We start from the raw sequence: 27,469 nt of genomic DNA on the forward strand, positions 1-27,469 counted from the left end.
AACTCCGAGTGAGGGGTGAGCTAGTCTTAAAGGAGCTAGCACCTGGGGTTAGACAGTGCCTGGCAGGTGGAGAAGTGGGAGAGGTGCTGATGGTAAAGGCAACCCACCCCCGTCCCCAGAGAGTAGTGAGTCCATCAGTCTCTCATGAATGTGCAGCCTTGGGGGCATTCGCCCCTTCGGGGGCAAATGGGTCAGAGGTTCTTGAGATTGTCCATGAAAGAGTGGTGAGGGGCTGGACATATGGAGAGTGAGTTTCAATTTTCAACAACCATAGTCATAATATATGTGTGCATACGTGTTCAGTTGCTTCAGTCGTGTCTGACTTTTTACAACCCTATGGACAGCAACCCGCCAGGCTCCTCTGTCCACGGGATTCTCCAGGCAAGAATACTGGAGTGGGTTGCCATTCCCTCCTCAAGGGGCTCTTCCTGACCCAGGGATCAAACCTGTCTCTTGTGGCCCCTGCACTGCAGGCGATGTCTTTACCTACTGAGCCACCTTCTACTCCTTCCCACTTGACCCTGAAGCAAATTGATCTCCGGTTGTCTCACATTAGCCCCTGAGACTTTTACCTTGAGTTTCAACTGTGGGTCAAGGGCATTTCCTGGGCATTTCATCTTTGAAGAGCACGACCGGAAGACTGCAAGGGGACAACAGCTTTGTCCACTGACCATGTGAACACCTTCTCCTCCACCCCTGGGTTTAGGATGGAAGCCCCTTCCCTCCGTCTCCAGGACTCCTGGCTCACGCTGCCACCCACCTCACATTTCTAGTGTGTACTGTGTGTGGTTGTCTTGCTGGTGAACACCTGACGGAGCGCCTTGAGGGCAGCGACCTGATTAACTCCCCCTGAATCCTTAGCATCTGACATTTGGTCGTATTCGTGTATAATAACATTTGTGGAATGGATTCAATGAGATTAATCAGCTAAATGAGTACTTAAAATGTTTTCCAACCAGTTCCATGCCCTGCACTGTGTTGGCAAAGCAAAAGTAAAATATCCCAGACATGGTTCCCCTGCTGAGGGCTACATTCTGATGGAGACAAGTCTAGAGGTGGGCAAAGACCCTTTACCCAGAATCATCCTGTCTGACCACTTCCTCTCCAGCAGTGGGACACTGGATCACACTTCCATTTGGAAGGAGAGGAGCCTCCTACTGAAATGCCTTTCATGACCCTAATCAGCACCACCATCCCTTTCTTTTAAAATTGTTTCATTTTGATGTTTGGCAAAACTAATACAATTATGTAAAGTTTAAAAATAAAATAAAATTAAAAAAAAAAAAGAAAAGGAAAAAATAAATAAATAAATAAAATTGTTTCCATTTCCGATACATGTATATGTATGGCCGAGTCCCTTTGCTGTTCCCCTGAAACTGCCACAACATTGTTTGTTAATCAACTATACCTCAAAAGAAAATAAAAAGTTTTTTTTACAAAAGTGGCATCATGTAATTACCTCAAATCCATGAGAACTGATTGGAAGCCAAACTATTATACATTCACCCTTTACTATGTTGGAGCCCTAATTCCCGTAAAAAAATTGTTTCCATTTATACTGTGACTGCGGTATGATGAGGTGAGCAAGCTGAGCTCGTTCAGGATGTGGACAAATGGTCACTTTACTCCTGCCCAGCGTGAGCCCCTCGTCCCTGCTCACTGCCTGGATTGCAGCCGGATGTGGCACCAGCATCTTCATTAAGCTGTCCTCGGTGATACATGGATGCCTTCCCCCAGAGCTTAGGCATAATTCCGACCCATCTACACACTGGGGGCAGGGGGCTTAAACCGCTTCTTCCAGGATATGTTACCTTGCCTTGGCCCTCCCGGAATTTCATTTGTGAGCCAAGGTCCAATTACTCCGCCCAGCTGTGCCCTTGTAAGGGCCCCTCCCTCTCCTGAATCCCCAAGAAGCCCACTCTTCCCTCCGGGGCATCAAGAGGAAGTCCACTCAGTGCCAAACTGCTGCCCCTGGCGAGCTGAGGCTCTCTGGGAGGGGGATCCCCACGCAGGGACCTAGGCTGGCAGAGCAGGAAGCCGGCAGGTGAGCGGTCAGCGCTGGGTGGTCTGCGGGGGTAAACGAGCCCAGGGAAAGCCCGACTGCAGCCCTCTTGGCTCTGAACCGCACAACACGCCTTCACACCGGTCTTCCACTCTCCCTCTGACCCCCCATCTGGGCGTATTTCTACTTCGGGCATGTGGGACTCGACAGCCACGGAGAAGAGTCAGCTGGACCAGCTGGACCAGCTGGACCCTGATTCGCCACCATCAGCACCTCGGTGGTGGAGAGATGGTGGAGGCGCTGAGAAAACCAGGCAGTCATTCTCGTGGTCGCCGTTAGAAAGAGGGCGCGGGGCAACGGACAAACCTGCAGCCTGTCTGAGAGGAGCCGGAGGAGGGAAGCGAGGCTGGCGGCTCGGGGTGGCCGACGGCTGCGAGACCCCCACTCGGAAGTCCATCGGGCCGCATGCGGCGCGCCCTGCAGCCCTGGCCTCTCGGGGTCGGCGGGCCGCGGGCTCCTCCCTGCCTGGGCTCTGCCTCTGTCAGCCTCCTGCCCCCACCCTTCCCCGGCTTGCCGACCCTGCAGGTGGGCCCTGCTTCTCACCAGCGGGCCATCGCCAGTCCCATCGGCAGGCGCCCGCCGAGCCCTGTGGGGAGCACTTTACTTGCCTCGCTACATTGTCGTTTAATCGGTAACTACTAAGTTAGGCTCAGTCTACGGATGAGGAAGCTCAGCGAGGTGAAGCTGTCTTCTCAAGGTCCCGTGGCTGGTGACTGCCCATGTCAGAGCTTGACTCAGGGGTGACCATGGTGACCCCGTGCTGGTGGACGTGTCCAGGGACCGTCTCCACCAGCCTCCTCGACCAAAGAGGGTCTCAGAAATACTTCTGGCTTTCCAGAACGTTTATCACTTCTAGGGTTCACTGGTGTTTGTACTGAGGAGGCAGTTTCTGGCTTTCATTTAAAAAAAAAAAAAAAAAACACAAAAAACCTAGAGTGACAGAAATAGCAAGTCATCATAGAACACTGGGCACCCCGTCTTCCTGGCTACTTCAGTGTGCCCAGGTCAATGGCAACATATTGCCTCCACGAAATTCCAGCTGTGCGACTAGTAATGAACGCAGTCACAGCAGCTAACTCTCATTAAGCACCTGTTATGCTTGGAAATGTTGTCAGCGCCACCCTAGGGGGCAAGAGAGACACAGAGAGGGTGTGCGGTGCCCAAGGTCACACAGCCTGACCCAGGGCTGACTGGACCCCTTTAATCCCTGCACTCCACAATCTGGCATGTTCCGAGCTGGGTGAGCAGCAGCCGTTCAGTTAGTCAGACTGTGAGCCAAGCAGAGGGGAGACGGGGAGACTGGGGTGGTGGTCTGCTCGTGGAGGAGGCGGGAGGGTCCCAGACCAGAGAACATGGTCCCATGGTAGTGGCATCTTCGGGGACGACAATGAAGGAGCGAAAAGCCCAGGAACACCCGGGCTTCCCAGGAGGAGCTAGTGGTAAAGAATCCGCCTGCCTGAGCAGAAGACGCAAGAGGTGCGGGTTCGACCCCTGGGTCGGGAACATCCCCTGGAGTAGGAAATGGTAACCCACTCCAGTATTCTCGTCTGGGAAATCCCACGGATACAGAGTCTCTGAAGAGTCTGACACAGCTGAGCACAGTGAAGGAACAAGAGTGGGAGAAACTGGGAAAGGAATTCGGATCAGAGAGCTGAAAGAGGAAAGGGCTACCAAGGAAAGGTCTGTCAGCTTCATGCTTTTGTATCAGTTGAACAAGGGGTGTCGTGAGGTTATTTGTTAGGTGCCTGTGGGGATTTATGGTGGGGAGGCATTTGGGTTAAAGAATTGGAAGGAATAATTCTAAGCTGCAGTTGGCTACAAGGGCATTGAGTGGTGTGTGTGTGTGTGTGTAGAGAGAGAGTAAGGAAGAGATAAGCAGTGCAGAATGCCAAATAATCGGCGTATAATTGCTTTACAAGGTTTTGTTAGTTTGTGCTCTCCAGGAAGTGGATCAGCACTCTGTGTGCCTACTTCCCCTCCCTCGGGGGCCTCCCGCCCCCTAGGTCATCACGGAGCCCAGAGCTGAGGCCCCTGCGTTGTACAGCAGCTCCCCACCAGCCACCTGCGTTCCACGTGGTCGCGTATACTTGCCAGCGCCCCTCTCCCAGCTCGGCCCTCACCCGTGTCCATGGTCTTTTCTCCAGCACTGTCCCTATGCTTGCTCTGCGAGTAGGTTCATCTCGACCATTTTTCTGCCATGTTCAAATGCCACAGCAGCTTTGGGGGTGGCTATTTGGGTCTGGTTTTTTTTTTGTTTTTTGTTTTTGTCATTCCGTATACACGCAGGGCTGCTCTACTGGGATTCCAAGGGCTTAAATGGTGCTTTCAATTGCCGTTCAGTTTACAGAGGAGAGCTTTTGTCTTGACTATAGTCTCCAGCTTGTCATTGCTCAGCTCGCTCCCTTCAAGTGAACTGCAGTGTTTTTTTAATTCATACGAGCATTTTGCCACTAGTTCAGCAATTTTGCTTCTTTTCTCATTCTCAAATGAGCGTCTGCTGGGACTGCTGAGTGAATTCTGCCCTGCATCTGCGCTCCATTCCTGTGACATGGGGGAGTTAAGACACTTCTAACTTTTAATTTCTTCTAAAATGAGCTTCCAACTTCCTCCCATGCCCACTCGGATGTTTTCACTGCTGACAGTGTTTTAGCTTTATTACTTATAAAGAACAGCTCTAGGAGACATCTTTTTGGCTTGGAAATTCCACTGAGTTCATGCCTGGCAGTTTCCCTCCATACAGACCTTTGTGAATACCCTTTACATCTGGATTCTTGGGATTCCCCCCCCCCATCTTTTTAGAATACTGTTTTGGAGTGAGTGGGTCCCCGTGGATAAAGGAAATTTCTTTGGAATCCTAAACTCCTTGCAGCCAGCTTATGATACAGCTCTTCAGGGCAGTGAAAACACCATAGGGCTGGTACTTGGTAATAATTCTGACTTTATTTCCACTTCTATCTCTGAATAAAAGATGAGGTCACAGATCAGGAGAACCATATCTTTACATGCAAAGGGCAATCCTATTTATATTGCAAAGGCCAAAAACAAAAAGGTTGTGGTTAAGGGTCAGATCAGAGAAGGCAATGGCACCCCACTCCAGTACTCTTGCCTGGAAAATCCCATGGTTGGAGGAGCCTGGTAGGCTGCAGTCCATGGGGTCGCAAAGAGTCGGACATTGCTGAGCGACTTCATTTTCACTTTTCACTTTCATGCATTGGAGAAGGAAATGGCAACCCACTCCAGTGTTCTTGCCTGGAGAATCTCAGGGATGGGGGAGTCTGGTGGGCTGCCGTCTATGGGGTTGCACAGAGTCGGACACGACTGAAGCGACTCAGCAGCAGAAGGGTCAGATGCTCTTGGTTTTATTCTTAGCTTACCAGATGTGTGACCTTGAGAAAAGTATTTTAAGCTCTCTGTGCCTCAGTTTGCTCAGCTGTAAATGGAATGGTAATAAACTCCTGTCTGATTAAACCTAAAAGGATTAGATAAGCTTATGTACACACAGAGACTGGTACACAGTAAGTGCTTAATAAACGTTGGCTGTGTTACTCTTACCGTAGAGAACACAGGGCTTCTGTGTCTCTGCCGTTCACCATAATAGTCATGCGCTAAGCTAGAACTGTTGGAGGAGGAAATGGCAACCCACTCCATTGTTCTTGCCTGGAGAATCCCATGGACAGAGGAGCCTGGTGGGCTGCAGTCCATGGGGTCGCACAGAGTCGGACATGACTGAAGCGACTTAGCAGCAGTAGCAGCAAGCTAGAACTGTGGGGCTGCAGAAGACTCTTGAGAGCCCCTTGGACTGCAAGGAGATCCAACCAGTCCATCCTAAAGAAGATCAACCCTGAATGTTCATGGGTTGATGCTGATGCTGAAGCTGAAGCTCCAATATTTTGGCCACCTGATAAGAAGAACTGACTCCTTGGAAAAGACCCTGATGCTGGGAAAGATCGAAGGCAACAGGAGAAGGGGGTAACAGAGGATGAGAGGGTTAGGTAGCATCACTGACTTGATGGACACGAGTTTGGGCAAACTCCGGGAAGTAGTGATGGACAGAGCAGCCTGGTGTGCTGGGGTTGCAAAGAGTTGGACACGACTCAGTGGCTGAACAGCAACAACAACAAAAGCTAGAGAAGAACTGGTATAGGCTCTGGCCACTAAAGCTGTGGCCTCTTCCAGGAGTTGCTGCTGTAATGGGGTGATCGATCTTTATTACTAGAAGCCCAAACTGCTGTTCAGTAACATTTCTCATTCATTAGCTAAAAACAGTCTCTGACAATCAGACATTTGTGCCTATGGTATTGAATAGTCCTTAAAATAGAACAGAAAGAAACATCAGACTGACTCTGTCTGGTGGTAAATGTGTTATGCACTTCAATTTGATATCAGCCTGTGCCCTTGCAAATCAAACTCACCACACGGAATCCTTGGTGAGTTTGGAGTTCACGTTCCCGTCTTCTTCCAAGAATATGTCCAGTTGCAAGTTGGCATCATTGTCATGGGCTGAGAAATAGTTGGTGACGACTCGCGCTGGTATCCCCAGGCATCGCAAAACTGCAGGAAAGAAGGATGGGCCACAATTAAACAGATTGCCAAGATCTATAAACATAGAGTGAGCAATCCCTTCTCAGAAGGGACTTTCTTCTTGACCAACATGGACACGTTGTTCTCAGGTGTCCAAAGCCAAAAGGGGCCTGTCGTCAAGGATCAGAGAAGCAGACAGAAGCCTTTCTGGGGACTGGTGGGCGCCAAATGATACCAGTGGGAATGGAATCCCAGTAACAGGGTTCCAGTTGTTTAGTTGCTAATCACATGATCATCAAAGTAGGATTATTTTAATTTAGCTAATGGCCTGTGTTTCTGAAAATAAAAATTTAAAAACCCCAGCTAATAGGAAATCAGGAATTTACCAAGCAGACCCTCAGTGTGGTTTGTTTTCCTGGGTGGAACTTGCTCTTGTGGCACTTGGTGGAGGTGACACCACAGATTCCTTTTAATTGCTAGATAATAAATTACCTGGAGGCATCTCTTGCCATATGTACCTATTGATCAAACTTAATCCAATGCCCTTCCTGGCTCCCAGGACGCCAGACATCAGTGCTCATTGAAAATAATTCAGCTGACAATTTTAAGATTAATGACTTGCCTTTTTTTTTCCCCCTCTCAGAATTGTTTAGCATTTTTAACCAAAGACTATCCACCCCCTTCAATAGAACAAGCTTGGAAGTCCAAACACGAGTCTGGTAGACTCAAGGGTCCTCATTAAATGACTTCATCTTCACACCCCAAATCACACTGATGGCAACCGCCACCTGCCTCCCACTCCCATCTTCCTCTCTTGATTTACAACCCTGACACACACTGCAGTTTCACCAACAAAACGATTGGCACTCTAGCTCTATTCCTACCTTAGCACCAATTCATGTGATCACAGAGTGAGATTTGTCCCAGAGTCTGCTGAACTCATAATTTTAAGCCAGATGCAGCTTGATACGGGGCACCAGGACCTCCTCCCCTCCAAATTCCCTTTTCATGTTTATCCTCATGGTGGCATCCCTACACTGGGCCTCTGCCTTATCACCAGAGTCGGTTTTCAGGAATAGATCTGATGATCCTTTTATACAGAAGGCATACTTGGGTGGAGGGCTTCCCAGGTGGCTCAGTGGTAAAGAGTCTGCCTGCAAAGCAGGAGGCTCACGTTTGATCCCTGAGTCAGGAAGATCCCATGGAATGGCTGCCCTCTCCAGTATTCTTCCCTGGAGAATCCCATGAACAGAGGAGCCTAGCGGGTTACAGTCCATGGGGTCGCAAAAGAGTCAAACATGACTTAGCAACTAAACAACAGCAACAATACGTGGATGGAAGTTGTTGACTATTTTATCTGTTTCTGAACCTAAAGAATCACACTGGGATAGTGAAACTGCAGGCATCAAGGGGACGTGGGAAGTGCTTTGTGTTTTCCTGGGAACATTTCATCAGAGAGGCTGTCTCCGCCAAGCCCCTGGCACACAATCTTGGCTTGGGAGCCATGGAAGAGGGGGCCTTCCTCCCAACTGTCAGCTTTCCTAAAGTTCAGGCTTCCATGGGGAACTCCACAGACCAGGCTTCCTAGGACACTGATACCTTGGCTCCACTGCCCTTCATTGCTCCCAGGAAATACATGTTCCTGTAGCTCTTAAGTATATGGGAATGGCTAAGAAAATAATCCTACTCAGTTTGATGCCATAGAGAAAACAACATGCAACACAACACTTATGATTTCTTCCCATGTGGACCTCTGACTGACTCTCAGATGGTCACAACTTTGAGCTGAAACTGACAGTCTTCCTGATCATTTATAAAAAATTATTTCATCCTGGCTTCCAGCCTTCAGACTCTCCTTGATTTTTCTGATTAAAAAACATGCTAACTGGATAAAGCAGTCTTTATTAGTGAGTAAGCAGACAGGACACTTTGACTTGAGTTTCATGTCTTTCTTGTAGGGTCTGGCAATGGCATGAGAATGATTATCATTACCAATGATGAAGACATACTGAAATAAACGTATTTTTTAAAAACTATTCACTGAATTAACAATAACATTGTCTGGGCCGGGACAGGCAAATGCCATATTGGAAAATAATGCATGAGGTGGAAGAGAATGGTTCTGTTCCCATGTGTTTTCCTCTACGGTTTGGATGTTGGGTAGATTAAAGGCAAGAGGGGATGCCAGGGAGTAAAGATCGTTCATTAAGTTCTGGTGTCTAATTGCTCAGGGGCATTGAGACTCATATATAAGAATTGAGATAAGCCCGCCCACCACCCACCCTCCACAGCTAGGGTAAAACCTAAGTGGGCATGTTTACAAAATTCTCAGGGATACACAGTAAGCAAATAAGCGTATTTATAAACCTTCTGAATAACAAATAAGTCTACATCTTATTATTTACTATTTTAAATTTTGCTAATTTAACTTTTTAAAATGTGGAGGTTACTAATAAAAATTGTATATCCTTCTCCCACACCCTTTCCTGGCCCCAAGACTCTCCATTTTGCTGAGGGTTGAATGAAGGATTATGTAGGAAATTGTCTCTCATTCTTTCTATAAAGGTTCTGCAGTCAAAGAGAAATTATGAGCCTACTGGCCCCGTACGATTTAACTATGCATTGACTACATCCCAGAGTAGCCATCCACAGATTCTATAGATCCAACAGAGATCGCTAGGTCCCTTCACCAGGTGATAGACTAAATGTCTTGAGGTGACATTTCCTTTACATTAAAAAAATGTTTACTCAACTGGATACTTACATGTATTAAAGACACCAGCAAAAACCCAGCACTGACCATAGCGGACTGGTTTCTGAGAACTCTTGTATTCTAGGAGGATGTCAACACTTCCGGTCCAAGCTGATGGGGGAACACCATAAGCGTAGACATTGTCCCAGGAGCCAGCAATGACGCCTTCGTCGTCCTTGGCATTGATCTAAAGGAGATCATGACAGGTGAGAAGGAGCCCAAGTCCTTCAGAAGAGTCCTCTCCAGACTCTGACTCTGGGCAACCTAAGGCTTCCAGTGCCTTCTGTGTTCCTGCACGATGAAGAGTTCTACTTCTGTTCAGTTCACTGCTACTTATCGGGAAAGTGGTGTGATGACTAAGTGTGTGAGGGTGAACCAGATGGCCAAGGCCGCCTCTTAAACAGTGTATGATTCTGGTGAGGTGGTGCTGAGTAGCAGGCAGGAAGAGTTATCATGGCTTCTCAAGCACTTGGGTCCTTGGTCTGGGTGGAACTGTGCTGGAGAATGTGTGAGGAAAAGAGGAAGAAGACTTACAAAAGAAGATGGCTCAAGGAGGGATCTTGTCTTGATAGAAGGAAAGCTAAAAATTGACAAATGATGTTAGATGTTAGCATGGGGGCCCAAAGTCTGATGGTCTAATGAGGTTCGACTTTGATGATGAGTAGCTGACTCTAATAAACTGAAAAAATATGTAGATGCTGTCATAGGAACCATTAAGAGTTAACAAGAAATTAGATTCCCATGGGTACCTTGCAGAGCTTGTTTTTTAAAAAAATTGCATGAACAGAAGTATTTTCTTTATAATTGTTTAAGGTGATTATAAAATTTTGTTAACATATATTTCCAGTTACATTAAGGACCTGGGGTATTATAGTTTAAATATAAGGGAGATGTAAGCAAAGAATGGCAATCTTGAATATTTGGGAAAAACTTGCTACACACTCAGACGACAGTCATTTGGTAGCTGCTGCTGCTCCTGCTGCTAAGTCGCTTCAGTCATGTCCGAGTGAGACCCCATGGGATTCTCCAGGCAAGAACACTGGAGTGGGTTGCCATTTCTTTCTCCAATGCATGAAAGTGAAAAGTGAAAGTGAAGTCGCTCAGTCGTGTCCGACCCTCAGCGACCCCATGGACTGCAGCCTTCCAGGCTCCTCCGTCCATGGGATTTTCCAGGCAAGAGTACTGGAGTGGGGTGCCATTGCCTTCTCCACATTTGGTAGCAGGAGACCTCAAGTGCAGGGAAAAAAATGTTTTATGTTTAGATGATAAAACTGGGGCCAGGAATGAACAGTTTCAAGGCATCCTGTCAGTTTCTTGGGGGTCACTGCTGAGTGTTAACGTCTCTTGCTGTAACTTGCATCATGTTTAATTACAGTCAGAGAATGTCTAGGTGGGGAGCACTAAGAGTTTTTCCAGAAACTGATGCCCCTTTAACAATGCTTGTATGTTGACATGACATACACACTCATTGAGGAGCCTTGCTCCTCAATGTGTGGTCGATGGACCAGCAGCAATGGTGTGCCCGGAGTTTATTGGAAATGCAGACTCTCAGGCCCCTCCCTAGGCCTGTTGAATCAGAAACTGCAGTTTAACAAAATCCCCAGGTGATCTGTGTGCACATGAGTTTGAGAAGCATAGGTTCAGATTATACTGATGAGACTTTAGTAAACAAAGTGGAACATATGATTAAAGCAGGTGCATTCAGATTATGAAAATCATAGAAGAGATACTAAAATATGATGAGTTTTTATGTGTTCCTGGCCTTGCCAATTACCAGCTCAGCCTCAGCACTTCCCCAGACCGCTTTTTTAGGCTTACTGAGTTTAGATTTATAAGCGTTTATTCCCCAGTGGGTCGTGAGCATATTGAGAACACAGATAAAAATCGATGCCTTTCTGACTTCTAACAAGTATTGGCAACGAGCAGGTGTTCAATAGTTGTGGAATAATCCGTTGTATATCCAACAAGCATGTAGGCATTGTGCATCTGAATAAGACTAAGATCTTCTCTGTGGAAGGAGATGGAAGAGGAACCCATCAAGCAGAAGGAAAGGTTCCTAATGCAGAAAGACGTCCAGGGAGAGTGGACTCCCAACAGAGGGAGTCATCAGCTTTCTTAGATTGGAGGGTGGTGGTGGCTGCGGTGAGCCGGGGAGAGAGCATGACATGAAAGCCAGGTCTTGAGAGGCTGAGGTTCAGCAAAGGTTATCTACATGGAAGAAAGAGTTTGGATAATTGCTTGGTACCATGAAGAACTATGACAAGTTCAGGGACCTGCAACAAGAATTATGTAAGCAGGCAATATTGGAGGAAGTAGAAAGCACTAGAAGAAAACGCTTAAGAAGTGCAAGCACACGCAACTTCTACTGTTTTTCCCTTTTGATTCTGTACAGTTGGGTTAACGTGAAGGGAAATACCCAGCCACCAGACTCCTCGGTGGCTCAGTCAGTAAAGAATCTGCCTTCAATGGAGGAGACCAGGGTTTGATCCCTGGGTCAGGAAGATCCCCTGGAGAAAGAAATAGCAATCCACTGCAGTATTCCTGCCTGGGAAATCCCATAGACATCATATTTTAGAGGAGCCTGGTGGGCTACAGTCCATGGGGCCACAAAAAGTTGGACACGACTAAGAGTCTAAACCATCACAAATACCCAGTTAATTTGTTTAATATACAAAAAAATTTAGTCTTTAGACCCAACTAATTGCAAACTCATGCCTTTGACATTAACTTTGACTTTATCCTGTAAGTCCATGAAATGACTGGCATGCAGCAGCGTTTAGCTGACAATTTTGGTTCTATTCATGATCAATAACTCTCCTTGCAGTTGAATTGATTATCTAAATCTGCATCTATTATAGTGAAGCCTGAAGAGTGCTGTGATGTAGCTTGATATTTGTAAGTGGATCCAGCTTTAACTCACATTACCAGTTATTTATCCTTATCATTAATAAATAGAATAGGGCAATGAATCTCAGAGGTAAAAGTTCCTAAACTAAGGTTCTGATGACTGACTTTCAAATAGCCATTAATTCAAAGTATTATTTATAGCCTATAGCTGAGACCAGTCAGCCAAAAGGAAGAGAAAGAAAAGGAGCTCTCTCCTCTACAGTCCTTTTAATTGTTGATGCTGAGCTGTTCCCCCATTCTAGACAAATCACACTTCTCATTTATTAGCATTTGGCCAGATTAGCTACTGTTTTCTAATTAGGAAATTGATTTCTAGGGAGCCCAGATACTGAAAGAGATAAGTCTTAAGTGACGTGTAAAGGGGTAAAGTCATGTTCTCCTCCTGAGACAACAAGATTGGCTTGGGGGGCAGGTCAAGGGCATGTTGGTCCCTTTTCCTGCCACAGCTGACTGTTGACACCCTACCACGAGCTCAGAGTCGGACGAACGGCAGAATGAAATGTCTTGGTCCTGCATCACTGGTGGTCAAGGAGACAAGATGAGCCCAGAACTTTGGACATTATTCAGCCTCAGCAAGGGTTTACTAAATTGTCCTCTCATAATACCTACGATGTCGGAAAAAATTTAAAGACCAGACCCTTCGAAAGTCACTATCAGCAGCCTCAGTGGCAGGACATAATTCAGGGACATTTCAAAAGCTGGTCCAAGAAAAGACGAAGGTTTAGAGGTGGACAGAGGGGCAGCATGGCTCAGCTTCAGCACCAGGACTTCAGAAGCCTAACTGTCAAGTCAACAAAATCCTGAAACTATACATTTGCATTTCAAAATCTGGAAAGAAGCAAGCTGAATTAGAATGCAGATTTTTTTTTTTCCTTGTTCTGGTGGGATTCATGGAAATAACAGCTGTGTAGAAAGGGGTGGAAAAGGGTCTACAGCCCTAAAAAGGTAAGAGTCTGGGACTACAGTGGGGAAATAATGGAAATCCGGAGTCATCCCCTCTTGGGAACGAGATCTGCCTCCAGGTAGGTGGAGTGGATTCTGGAATGAGACATTTAACAGGATCCTCAAAGAAAGAGCAGAGACCAATAATGCCCTTTTCTGTTCCAATCTGTCTCAGGGTACAAAAGGGTAGAATGAAATACACTGGCCTCAAACAGTCATTCAGAGGTGAATCAAACTAGTCTTGGACTGGAGAGTCAAGATTTTATCTACAGTTATTAATTACAGCAAATAGAACACTTGGAGAAGAGTTTTGCAAGTATGATTTTTTTTTTAATTTTTATCTTTAAATTTTTCTTGATTGTTTGAATTCTTTTTTAGAGAGCATTATTATCTTTTTAACCAAAAATTATAATAGATTTTTCATTAAAAAAAAAAAACTGGAAGCAGATATGCCAATATGCTGTGCTCAATTCTTGCAATAAGAATACACATAATTGCTATTTTCTTCTTTAAACATGTTTAGAATTTTCTCAAATATTTACCTGAGAGGAGAGAATAGTTAAAATTCCTTTTGTGCCCAGCAGGGTGGGCTGCCTCTCTGAATTCAGGCTTAGGTCCATTGCATTTTGCATAATTACTATTTTTTCTGCTTCTTTTTAAATATGTAAAGGTATTTTCTTGTCCTGTGAGCACATTTTATATGGCTTTGATAAGGTGACTTTTCTCTGTTATAAACCTATTATATTCTGTTAAATTTCACTGTTGAAGTTATGTTCTCATAAAGGGTAAGATTTCTGTAATTCTTGCAGAATGTAATTTTATACCTGATTTTGCCTGTAATCGTTTTTCGAAGACCATTGGATATAAATTTTGGACAACTTGAGCTAGTTTCAAAGGCAGAGAGTTAAATTTGGGAGGGAGAAGAGCTCTTCCTTGAAGAAGAACCCATGCAGCCTTTGTGAACAGCGCCCACGTACAGCCTGGTGAAGGTCAGTCTTAATTGTGGGCGGAGGTTGTACAGTGTGTGTCTAACTGCGTCCGTGACGCTCCAGGGTTCCAGTCACTTTGGAAAATGGACAGATTCTTATAAAGCGAAACATATACATGCCCTATGATTTAGACATGCCTGCTTTAACCGCTTATCTCAGAAATACAAAAATATACGTACACAAAGGGACTTGTTCAAGAGTCTTCTTAATAGCTTAATTCACAACAGTCCCAAATTGGAAGCATCCCAAGTGTCCATCCACAGGTGAATGGATGACAGATTGGGATATCGAGCTTGGTGAAACACTGCTCAGCAATACCAAGGAACAAGCTGAGGCATGTGTAAGAACAGACTGAGGAAAGAACACCAGCCCCAAATAGTGCCTGGGGTATAAACCCGTTATGTGAAGTTTAAGAACAGGCAAATCTAATCTATTCTAAGAAATCAGGATCGTAGTTGTTTCTGGGGATGTGGGTTGACTACAAGAGAGCACAAGGGAAATTTCTGGGCTGTTGGTAATGTCTAAATTTGGGTTGGGGTGGTGATTATCCAAATCAAAGCTCATTGAATTTTACATTTAATATCCATATGTTTCATTGCATGTAAGTTTTAATTCAACAACAACGACATCAACAAACCACAGGAACTAACCCTAACCTCTGCCGTGAAGCACACAACCACGATTCAAATGTGCTTTCCTTTGTATATTTGACACAAGCTCTGACAAGAGCAGGGCTTCCCAGGTGGCTCAGTGGGTAAAGAACCCACCTGCAATGCAGGAGATGTGGGTTCGATCCCTGGCTTGGAAGATCCCCTGGAGGAGGAGATGGCAACCCACTCCAGCATTCTTGCCTGGAGAACCCCATGGACAGAGGAGCCTGGTGGGCTACAGCCCATGGGGTCCCAAAGAGTCAGACACGACTAAAGTGAGCGAGCACGCATGCACCCACTGACAGGAGTGGGTAATGAGACTCATTTTTCATGAAAGTCATTACAACTAGAGATTATTAATCTTGTCTTCCTTAGTAACTAAGGATCCTTATTTGGTCCAAACGTATTTTACTAATTGACAATCATGAAAGAATAACAAAAGGTGGACCGAGAGAGACAGAGATACTGAGATTTTAAGCTGTCCAAGCATTGCTTCTTTTTCATTGCTTGTCCACTGCTGCGTGGTGCAGGGCTGGTATGCAGAACAGGCCTCCCAAAGTGTCTGAACAAAAGCGTGGATGGGTGAATGAATGGGTGCATGGATGGATGAGTGGGAAAGGGAAAGAGTAGAGCAGGAAGCAGATGGGAAAGGATGTCAAGAGACAGGAGAGGGGAAGGAGGGAGGGCAGGAAGGGATGCAGAGTGTGTGCCCTGAGAGGGCCTCTCCAAAGGGGGATGCTGGCTTTGCCACACTTCTGTTCGCCCCTCCAGGGGGTGTCTGTCCCAAGAGACCAGAGCAGCCCCCACTGCAGAGCTCGGAAGGGCCGCTGAAAAGCGTCCCCGTGTTTCAGAAACAGCCGATGTGATTACAAAATAGATGCAGCGTTGAGACCTCATTCCAGGAAGCAATTCAGGGAAAGCAGACATTTAGATTGACTGTGATCATCACATTCGAGAGATGGCTTATAATAAATGTCTGTTTTTCTCCCCAAATATGGGGAGCCCGAGCATAAGAAATGCAACCTTAATAACGGAGAGACCAAGCTGTTTGCGGACAAATGGAAACTTCATTACATTGCTGGCTTTTATCATAGGAGGGAAAAAAAATGATGTCTGAACAGTTCATTGTCTCATCAACCTCCTCCACCCCAGGCTGAGAGCGAAGGACTGAAAAAGACAGGACTTGTAAAAGGATGGCATCTGTATCCAAGGAGCTCACGTGACGCAGGCAGAGGACAGGCAGAGGACAGACACAGGGGCGTGCAGCGGCATCTGTGGAGGGGTGGGGTCCGGGACCCTGAGATCCTTTCGTTTGACCAGCGACCTTGGACAAGTCATTTGACGTCCCGCTACTCCTGCTCTTCGTCTGCACATCAGTTACTTACAAAATGGATACAATTTCTCAAAACTGGCTATGAAAACAATTTCTGTTAGGTAAATTCAAATTTTCTACTGGCTTCCAGTATATTTGTCAATTGTTTCAAGTTCTTCAATAAACAGAAACGTAAATCCCTGGTGAATGCGTGCATGCTCAGTTGTGTCCCACTCTTTCGACTCCACGGACTGTAGCCCGCCAGGCTCCTCTGTCCATGGGATTTCCCAGACAAGACTACTGAAGTCGGTAGCCATGCCCTCCTCCAGAGGATCTTCCCCACCCAGGACCGAACCTTTGTTTCCTACATGACAGACACATGTTTTTACCCACTGAGCCACCCGGGAAGCCCCTGAATGATGTGGCATTATCCTTAGTTTGAAATGTACTGGACATGGTCTTGACTCTGTACTCCCCCGTTCATCACTGGATTCCCTTGGCTATTCCTGAACCACAGGCAGGCCTCCTGCGCTTGTGGGTACCTTGAATCCAACTTTAAGAGTTAAATAAACTCTGACTAGAGTTAGAATTTCACCCTGTTGGACTACAATCAGGTTTTTCATGACTCCAAGCTGGTAGATTCTCCAAAGCTGCCACCTCGGGAGCTCCTGGCTGAGCTGCGTCGCCTTTGGAAAGGTCGTCGAGTGCACCCGAGGCCTCTAGCTCTTCCTGCTCTCCCTGAGTGAGGGATGCCATTCTTGGCATCCCTGGGCACAAATTGCAGAGAGAGAAAACAACACTTTAAGAAAACAGGGTCAGAGCTCCAGAAACTCTGGATCGGAGCAGAAATCCATTGAGAATCCTACATCTGGCAGTGGTCACCAGCCTGGAAATTTTAACTTAGGCATCTGGAAGACTCTGCGGGTGTGTGAGACACTGCCATTCTTCTCAGCACCAAAGGGAGCTGTATCCTGACCTTCACAAAGGTGCTACTGAGTCTAATGGGAATGGTACCACTCCCATTAGAAGTTTTGATTGGCAGTTAGATAAATCTCTGACACAAGAATGGGGAAACAAGGTATTTTTAATAATCCTGGTGGGGTTTTTTTTTTTGATAGATGAAATTTTTCCAAATATAAGATTCATATGGGGAAATGTGAAGAAGCTCCTCAAGGGGAAATGGCTGAGGATAAGGACCCTGGAGCACCCATGTCCTCATATTTCTCCAGGACAGTTCACCCCAGGAAAAGGATTTTAGCTGCTTATAAACCAAAGGAGCAGTTATATAGTGCTTTAACATTTTAATTTTTTTAAATAAAACTTTTAGAAAGCTGCATTGTGGCTGGTCCATATATATATGACCAGGGACTAGACTTCATGTATTTACTTGTGATTCGAAAGTTCATTTGAGGTAGCTGCATGGAATTCCCAATCCAAGTGAATTTGTAAATGTAGTCTGAATACTTGAAATAGTTTGCTGCATGAAAAGGTTTGCTGAATGTGAAGCTTTCCATGAGATGGCCGTGCAAACAACTGGGGAAGAATTAAGCAGGGTTTTGCAGTAGCTTTTTGTGGAGCTGCTGAGCAAAATATCAAAGTAGTAATGTTGTGACTGTCTTTTTCATGCTTGGAAGGGGAAAAAAAGAAAAAAACTGTCGAAGTACTGGGACAAGATGAAGAGGAAGAAAGATGGACAGAGTGAAAAGTAGCTTTATTTACAGTTTATCTGTGAGACCACGTAAGCTTGGGGATCAGAAGCCCTGAAGTCCATTTCGTCTCCAAGGTCTACGGTCATTTATCTTGTGTTGGGCTCTGGGAAACTCCAGGACCTGCTCCACTTGTGGGCAGTTTGATTTAGTAGCTGGGGTTCAAGTATTTTTTTTTATAACACTAAAGAGTATACTGAACATCGATTGGCTAAAAAAAAAAAAAAGTCCAATCTTGAGTTAGTTCCCAAAAGGCACAGCTAGAATAAGGTATTAATGGGGATTAATGATGGCATTGTGGTTCGATATTAGCAAAAGTCCAGGGTCAAAAATAAATGTGTACACCTCAAGGGAAGCAGGCAAGTCCAGGCTGGCAACAGTACAAAGACTGGAATTTAAAAATACCTAACTAGTATATTGATACTTTTTCTTCTCTCTCCTTCCAGATTTTCCTCTTAATGTCACCTTAAAAAAAAAATTGCAGTTGAATCAAGTAAGTCCCCAGAGAAGAAAGTTTCCTTCTGACTACGTTTTCCTGCAGTGCTTTTGGTGATGGCTATTTGGGTATAATTCCCACCATGAAAAAAGGGTTTTTATGAATAATCCTTTGGCTTATCATTGCTATGGGTCTTGGTTAATCATTCTGCCTTTTCACTCTATGTCCCAACACTTGTCAGGATACTGCTTTGTCCTGGGAAAACTGTGAGCAAAGCTTCAGGGGTTTGCTTTCTCCTACAACCCTATGCTTATTTCATCAGAGACTTTGGTATACTCTGTTGACAAGTTCTACTTACAAGTCTGTCTTTTCTATTGGACTGTTAGCTCTGTGGAGGCAGAAACTATTTTGCTTACAATTGTAATTAGACTTAAGGTGATGCTAGTGGTACAGAACCCGCCTGCTAATGCAGGAGATGACGTAAGAGACACTGATTTGATCCTTGGGTTTGGGAAGATCCCCTGGAGGAGGAAATGACAACTCACTCCAGTGTTCTTGCCTGGAGAATCCCATGGACAGGGGCGCCTGGTGGGCTACAGTCCATAGAGTCACAAAGAGTTGGATATGACGAAACAACTTAGCATGCATGGAATCTGAATGCATGGAATCTGGGTGCAGGTCAAGAAGCAACAGTTAGAACTGGACATGGAACAACAGACTGGTTCCAGGTCCGGAAAGGAGTATGTCAAGGCTATATATTGTCATGCTGCTTATTTAACTTATATGCAGGGTACATCATGAGAAATGCTGGGCTGGAAGAAGCACAAGCTGGAATCAAGATTGCCAGGAGAAATACCATAACCTCAGATATGCACATGACACAACCCTTATGGCAGACAGCAGAGAAGAAAAGAGCCTCTTGATGAAAGTCAAAGAGCAAAGTGAAAAAGTTGGCTTAAAACTCAACATTCAGAAAACGAAGATCATGGCATCTGGTCCCATCACTTCATGGCAAATAGATGGGGAAACAATGGAAAAAGTGACAGACTTTATTTTCTTGGGCTCCAAAATCACTGCAGATGGCGACTGCAGCCATGAAATTAAAAGACACTTGCTCGTTGGAAGAAAAGCTATGACCAACCTAGACAGCATATTAAAAAGCAGAGACATTACTTTGCCAACAAAGGTTCATCTAGTCAAGGCTATGGTTTTTCCAGTGGTCATGTATGGATGTGAGAGTTGGACTATAAAGAAAGCTGAGCACCGAAGAATTGATGCTTTTGAACTGTGGTGTTGGAGAAGACTCTTGAGAGTCCTTTGGACAACAAGGAGATCCAATCAGTCCATCCTAAAGGAAATCAGTCCTGAGTATTCATTGGAAGGACTGATGCTAAAACTGAAACTCCAATACTTTGGCCACCTGACACAAAGAACCAACTCATTTGAAAAGACCATGATGCTGGGAAAGATTGAAGGCAGGAGGAGAAGGGGACAATGGAGGATGAGATGCTTGGATGGCATCACCGACTCAATGGACATGAGTTTAAACTCTGGGAGTTGGTGATGGACAGGGAAGCCTGGCGTGCTGTAGTCCATGGGGTCACAAAGAGTTGGACAAGACTGAGTGACTGAACTGAACCGAAATGAACCTAGACTGGAGATTCTCAATAAATAATTGTTGAATGAATGAGTTCATATTGAGTGCTTTCCCACCATCAACGTCTTTACAGCAATTACTCCTCCCATCACCAAGCCACAGCACCACCATCATCCCTATTATCAGCATCACCTCCGTCATGGCATCACAACCACCTGTGCCACCATCAAACCGCGTTTGGTACCTAGTCTTCTTCAGGAACTCTTTCCCAGGGGCTCAATGCCTCTGGCTATTTGGGATTCTCTGATTTATGCCTATCTTCGCTTATCCCTTACTTCAAACTTCACCTCTTCCAGAACCCATTCCCTTGGGCCCTTCTTTTCTAGGAGATAGCTACATAACTTGATGTAGGAATTGTGTGATCGGTGTGAGTGTGTTGGTGCTCGCCCCCTAAGGTCTAATATGACTTGAGAGCAAGGACAATATCTAACTCCATTTCAGCCACTTACTGGCCATGTGACCTTGAATGACATCATTTCCAAGGGCCTTCACTCCTTTACCTACAAGACCCCCGGAGAGTCCTCCAGATCTCATGTACTGGTTCTATGTGCATTTTGACACAGATCTCCTGTTAATAAGTCTCAGCTCAAAGGAGCAAACCTGCGAGGACTTCCACAGGGAATGTGAGCAGTGTCTGCCGGCATGGTGGCTACGGCTGGGGCAGCGCGCCTCCCTGGAGAGCTCTGCCCATAGCTGCTATCAGATCCAGTTACTCATGGGGCAGAAACAGGCAGGCCCAGGGCCCACCCAGCAGTTAAGGAGCAGGCTATTTTCCTTTCCCCCAGGACCCTGCAGTTCTTGTCACGAGGCGCAGCATACCTGTTTTGATAATCTGACCCGGGCTCAGATTCCATCTCAGGCCATGTGTGGGTGCTAAGTTGCTTCAATCATTTCCAACTCTTTGCAAAGTTATGGAGTGTATCCTGCCAGGCTCCTCTGTCCATGGGATTCTCTAGGCAAGGGTACTGGAGTGGGTTGCCATTTCCTTCTCCAGGGTCTTCTTCCTGACCCAGTGATTGAACCCAGGTCTCCTGCATTGCAGGCAGACTCTTTGCCATTTGAGCTGTCTTTAGGTTGGCCATGGCAGGTTACTTCTCAGTAATTCAGGGCCAAGGATGGAATAATTTATTAGTGGGTGTGAGCAAAATAAGTTTTCAGATGGCACAAAACATTCTTCTAAAATTTTGCTGGCACATTTCCTGGCTATTGTCTTGGTGGGGACGGTCACATCAGATACGAGGTGGAAAGCAAACAGCCATCAAACAAGGTAATTTAAAGGAGGAAGTGTAATTTGGGGCAAGTTTCTTCTGTTTTCCCCTAATCTCTTAAAAACAATTTCCTCCCTTGAATCAATCTGCAGTGTAGCTTTGGTAAAATGCCCCACTCAGTAGTTAGAAAAGCCTAAATAAAAGTTCACTTATGTAAGGTTACAGATCTCAGGACCAATCCCCAGACAATGAGATCACAGGAGTTTTAAACTTTCTTTCTCCTGGGTAAACCCAGTAGCCCAAGGCTGTCCAGATTGTCATAAACTTTTCCGATTTTCACATCAAAGTGGAGTAACAGCAACTCAAAATAAGAACCAAATAAGATACGGAATGTATAAAGGAGAAAAAATAGAAGAAAAAGGAACACTGTTTTGAAGAAGAGAAGGACGTTCTTGCTGCCACCGGGAATAACAAATGTGATCTGAGGACAGAGACAGAATTCCATTTTAAAGATGAGGTGAGGCCTGCAGAGGTTGAGGACTGGGCCCCGGGTCACACAGGAAGTGGGAGGAAGGGTCAGAACCGAGAGGCCTGATGTGACCTGGGCCAGGCCCCCCCGGGGATGCTGTCTCCCCCTTCTCTTCAGCAGAGAAAGGAAACGCACAGGTTTTGAACAAGGTCGGAAGGTAGATCATCCACGCAGGCCAGAAGAAAGGGCCGTAACCATTGCACAGGCAGGGAGACTGAGCCTCGGAGGGGCTTGGGGCCGTGACTTAGACCTCAGAGGCCATTTGGAAATATCAAAAGACCTTCTTGGTTGTCACAACTTGTGAGGGAGGTGCTCCTGACATCTCTGGGGTAGAAGCCAGGGATGCTCCTAAACGTCCTCTGGTGTGTAGGGCAGCCCCCACCACAAGGAACCACCAAGGGGGACTTCCTTGGTGGTCCAGTGGCTAAGACTCCCAGCTCCCAATGCAGGGGGCCTGGGTTCAATCCCTGGTCAGGGAACTAGATCCTATATGTCATAGCTAAAAGACCCAAAGTGCCACGACAAAGGTCCAAGATCCTGCATGCCTCAGCTAAGACTTGGCACAGACAAATAAATATTTTTAAAAAGAACCATGCAAGGTAATAAATACCAGGCGATAAAGATTTTTATCTGGGCGCTGTACAGCCAGACTGACACTGTCATTACCATCGTCATCATTAGAAAGACCCAAGTTATTTATAATCTGTGCTTAGATCGCACTGAGCACCCATCTCCTTTCCGCAGATTCCTGGCTCGTCTTCAGTGCCAGCCTTGGCCGTGACCACAGGGAGCAAATCTGTCTCTGGGGCCCCCGTCATCTGTTCTTGCCTCTACCCTCCTCAGGGGCCCAGCCAGCACCGGGCCGCTCATCCACTCCGTCCTGGCAATAGCTGATCCCAGGAAATTTCTGCCTGCCATCACTTTCATCTTGGCATGAACTGTGGCCAGTGTGTTATCCCTCCCAGAGAGTTTGCATATCATGATGCATCTGGTTCCAAAATGTGTTTCCTATAAAAAGAATTTCCTGCCTCTGACCAAGCTGGGGAGAGGGTTGAGAAGTTTGAAATTGACCACACACAGCTCCCTCTGTTCTTCCGGTGGACGGGACCAACTCCCTAGAAAACATCTGCTCAAAAACGGGCCCATCTGCTCGGACCCAGGGTTCTGGCTAAACTCAAGCAACTTCACAACACTTTCTTTCTGGGCTCCCTAAATACGTCTTCTCATATTTTAAGGCAAATCTTTACTGAGAAATTTGAGGGGGTTTTGTTTTATTTATTTATTTTTCTTTCAGTCTTTGCCTAACTTCCCTCAGCAATTTCATGATAGATTTCCAGGACCTGTGAACAGGAGACAAGCTCCCAGAGTGACCAGAAAACAATTGATTTCTTGGGAAAGTTTCATGGTTTTTGTTGATTTTTAGAGGCTCAATGCTTTAATTTCTAAAATCACTATAACTGAATGGATTTTGGAGCTCTTCTAAGGATTAAAGGAGATCAGATCAGATCAGATCAGTCGCTCAGTCGTGTCCGACTCTTTGCTACCCCATGAATCGCAGCACGCCAGGCCTCCCTGTCCATCACCAACTCCCAGAGTTCACTGAGACTCACATGCATCGAGTCAGTGATGCCATCCAGCCATCTCATCCTCTGTCATCCCCTTCTCCTCTTGCCCCCAATCCCTCCCAGCATCAGAGTCTTTTCCAATGAGTCAACTCTTCGCATGAGGTGGCCAAAGGACTGGAGTTTCAGCTTTAGCATCAATCCTTCCAAAGAAATCTCAGGGCTGATCTCCTTCAGAATGGACTGGTTGGATCTCCTTGCAGTCCAAGGGACTCTCAAGAGTCTTCTCCAACACCACAGTTCAAAAGCATCAATTCTTCGGCGCTCAGCCTTCTTCACAGTCCTACTCTCACATCCATACATGACCACAGGAAAAACCATAGCCTTGACTAGACGAACCTTTGTTGGCAAAGTAATGTCTCTGCTTTTGAATATGCTATCTAGGTTGGTCATAACTTTCCTTCCAATGAGTAACTGTCTTTTAATTTCATGGCTGCAGTCACCATCTGTAGTGATTTTGGAGCCCAGAAAAATAAAGTCTGCCACTGTTTCCACTGTTTCCCCATCTATTTCCCATGAAGTGATGGGACCGGATGCCATGATCTTGGTTTTCTGAATGTTGAGCTTTAAGCCAACTTTTTCACTCTCCGCTTTCACTTTCATCAAGAGGCTTTTTAGTTGTAAAACGATTTTGAAAACTATCAAACATCCATTTTGTGAATGTAAACAATGGTGGTGGTGAAGAAAAAGATACTGCCTAGAGTGGGGGTGGGGGGCGGTGTTCTCCCCTAACACCCAAGGCCTCCGCCTCCAGAAGGAAAACCAAACCAAACCCTCAAATAGATCCTGCCTAGTTCTCTACCTTGTAAGTGGGTTATAGATCTTCAAAGTCAGAACTTCATCGGCCTTTTATGATTAGTAACATTGCACGGCAGTTTGCATTAGGATGGAGGTGCTTCGTTCAAGACTCAGCTTTCACTTGCCCAGGTGCCACCATAGGAAGTACCGGGTTCGTTGCTTCCTGTTCACCTCCCGCTCGCTTTGCTTGTGTTAGGCAGTGATCTCTACACTCGTAAAAATACACATGATGTGTGAAGCTCGGGCTGGTGAGCATCATTTCAGAGTGCTTAAGGAATTCATTTATATCCAACCACTGCCAGTAACTGCTTCCTTTCTCACTGCAAAACTGTCAGGGTAACTTCAAAGAAGAAAAAGGGGCTCTTATCTGTGAATCAGGAAAAACAGTGACCGAAGGTCTCATGTATGTTGTTATAAATAGTTATTAAAAAGAAATTCCTGAATTCTTTAGAATTCATTGTCTTTCCACTTGTATATTTTATGTCACAGACATAAACTAACAACAAAAAAAAACTGCCTTTAGATGTTCGTTTTTACCTTTCTTTCCTCTTTAAGTTCCACTTTTCTTAAATTTACACATAGCCTAGTTGTTAATTTAACAATCTTTGTTCTTGAGTGCTAACCAGAAATTGCATTTCCTATTATTTTCAATCTAATATTTTTATAAAATTGATATTTGATTTTATTTCACTCAAATCAGACTCAAAGATAGCAGTCTTTCAGAGAGATATTTTAAAAAATAAAACTTGAGGAAATTGGGGGCCTGCCCTGGTGGTTCAGTGGTTAAGATTTTGCCTTCCAGGGCAGGGGGTGTGGGTTTAGTCCTCGGTCGCGGAACTGAGATCTCATGGCCACAAAACGAAAACATAAACCAGAAGCAATATACTAACAAATTCAATGAAGACTTTAAAAATGGTCCACATAAAAAAAGTCTTTAAAGAAGAACTTAAGAAAATTGGTAGCAAAAGGAGTATTTTTTGCTTAGTCTTTGATTGAATGAAGTAGCAACAGCACCTAGCTTGGTGTTTTTTTCAGGAATGTTCTGCTTATATTTGGGCTTCCCAGGTAGTTCAGTGGGTGCAGGAAACACAGGAGATGCAAGTTCGATCCTGGGTCGGGAAGATCCCCTGGAGGAGGGCATGGCAACCCACTCCAGTATTCCTGCCTGGAGAATCCCATGGACAGAGGAGCCTGACGGGCTATAGTCCGTAGTGTCGCAAACAGTGGGACAGGACTGAAGCGACTGAGCGCACGTGCACACGCTGCTTGTGTCTGACACACGTGACTCGCTTTCATGCACCATGGGCGGGATATGTGTGTCCCACACGTCAGTACAGTCCAGGGCTGCCCAGGACCTAGACAACACATTCAATCCGCCGCCCACCCCGGACTCCCAGCCTCCTGGCCCATGAGAGTAGTGTCTCCTCCCTCAGGAAGCGGTTCCAGTGCAGGGTCTGTGTGTTCTCAAAGATGCTTCAGGATCTCCTGCCGAGACCAGCAAGGAAGGTGGAAAATGCCAAGGTCTGGAGTCAGCCAACCTGGGATCCAGCTGAGGACTGAGGCTTCGTCACTGCCAAACTGTCAGCACACCGCTTTCTAACTTGCAAAATGGCATGAGGAACGCCAGCCCTTCCCCCCTATCTCATGCGTTTACTCTGAAGAATCAACACCCATTTCATAAACTGTCAATGCACAGCCCTATGGTGGGGTATCGTTGGAATAGAATTAGCGTTAGTCATTTATTTCTTCACTCTTACTGTGGGTGTGAATGGAGATAAATTAGGCTTTACAGTGTGTGTGTGTGTGTGTGTGTGTGTGTTTTGCTGTTTCTTGGTGTTTGACCAATCGATTGATTGATCAATTGATTACAGTTACTGACATTTCGTCATGGTCCCTCTCACTCCCCAGGCCAAGATGCTTAAGAATAAGTGGGCTGTACTATCATGTCACCTATTAGCATTTGTCTGAAGCCAAAACCACATACAGTACTGAGACAAGAATTTAGTTTCATGGCATATGACAAGCTCGGGGAATTACAGACTCTTCCAAGGAAAACTTTATTGAGTGTAAGTCACCATTTCAACAGCTCTTACTGAACTGACACCCACATGGAGGCAAATGACATATCTAGTCGATTTTAGTCATCAGTAGTTGTTCTTACCATGGCAGACCCAACACGGCTGACTTTGATGGGATTCCCTCTGCCGGTAAGGTCCATATTCGCTTTGTCCATCACAAACAGGCAAGCGTCAAGGATGCTATCCTCAAACTATTTGGGGGAAAAAAAATGAGAAACTACTTAATGTCCAATCTGCAAATAAGACATTCATTCTCTGCCAAAAAATAAAATGAGACCACAGCCTAATGTTTAGAAATGTGTATTTCCTGTATGGAAATCACTCATGATCTTTAGCGTGAAATATTTAAGGTGGAAGGAAAGAGACAGCTTCTTTTATCTTTCAGTAAAATGGATAAGAACTTAAAAGCTAGCTAGAACTATAAATAGAACTACTCTCGAGCTGCTGTGCTCAAGGATCATGAACTGGGACTTCCCTGGCAATCCAGTGAGTAAAACTCCATGCTTCCAGTGTAAAGGGTGCAAGTTCAACCCCTGTGAGGAACTAATATCTCACATGCCAGGCTGTGGGGCCAAAAAAAAGGGGAATAGAATCAAGAACTGGCTTGATGTTCTTTAGAAAATTGTAGGGTTCATTGTAGGGTTAATTCAGAGGATCTCTCCTATATCTTGATTCTTGGGATATTAGGCAGTGGGATGAACCATTCACTGGGATGAACCATAGTCAGGCCAGAGTCTCAAGACCTCAAAAGTAATATGAGTGCTTGTGCGTCTCAGAAATAAATGGCTCTCAGGTCCAGCACTTAAGTCTGCAGCGCGTGCACCAGGAAAAGCTGGAGACCTCACGCAGCGAGCCTCTGCCTACGGTTCCCTCTCTCCTGAGACGAGGGGGACTCCAGGGTCAGAGAGGTCAGGAAGGTTTAGAGAAAGATTATACTATCAAGTCTGGTAGTCAGTTCAATTTCTTAGAAAGAACTAACTACACAGAACACCAGAATTTTCCAAAAAAGGAGCAAAGGCAAAAATAGTTTTTTAAAATGGTAAAATTGGAAGATGATACCCATACTGCACCTCACTGTACAGGAAATTTCCCTGAATACAGAAACCTTGTATGTTATCCACCCAAGTGGTCAGGACAGACACCACTGTCTTCATGGCTGATTACCATGTAATTCTCGATTAAAATCCAATTAGAATAACCAACTCGGTGTATCCTAAACTGACGTGACGGCTGCAGGAACGGGTAATCGCACTAGCTCTCCAGTACGTAAAGAACTCGTTACTCTGGTTCGTGTGAGGCA

General features: G+C 45.5%; 1 protein-coding gene across 2 annotated transcripts in view; it reads right to left on the minus strand.

Annotated features, from left to right (window-relative positions):
* Positions 1-27,469, minus strand: part of F13A1 (coagulation factor XIII A chain) — a 169,756-nt gene that overhangs the window by 78,916 nt on the left and 63,371 nt on the right. For both annotated transcript variants that reach the window (XM_025265357.3, XM_025265361.3), the window contains exons 6-8: positions 26,253-26,360; positions 9,348-9,522; positions 6,475-6,613 (exon numbers count right to left, since the gene is read on the minus strand). In XM_025265357.3, coding sequence (XP_025121142.2) covers positions 6,475-6,613; positions 9,348-9,522; positions 26,253-26,360 — 422 coding nt within the window. The remainder of the gene's footprint in view (positions 1-6,474; positions 6,614-9,347; positions 9,523-26,252; positions 26,361-27,469) is intronic.

This window comes from Bubalus bubalis, chromosome 2 (assembly GCF_019923935.1).
Source record: "Bubalus bubalis isolate 160015118507 breed Murrah chromosome 2, NDDB_SH_1, whole genome shotgun sequence".
NCBI lineage: Eukaryota > Metazoa > Chordata > Mammalia > Artiodactyla > Bovidae > Bubalus > Bubalus bubalis.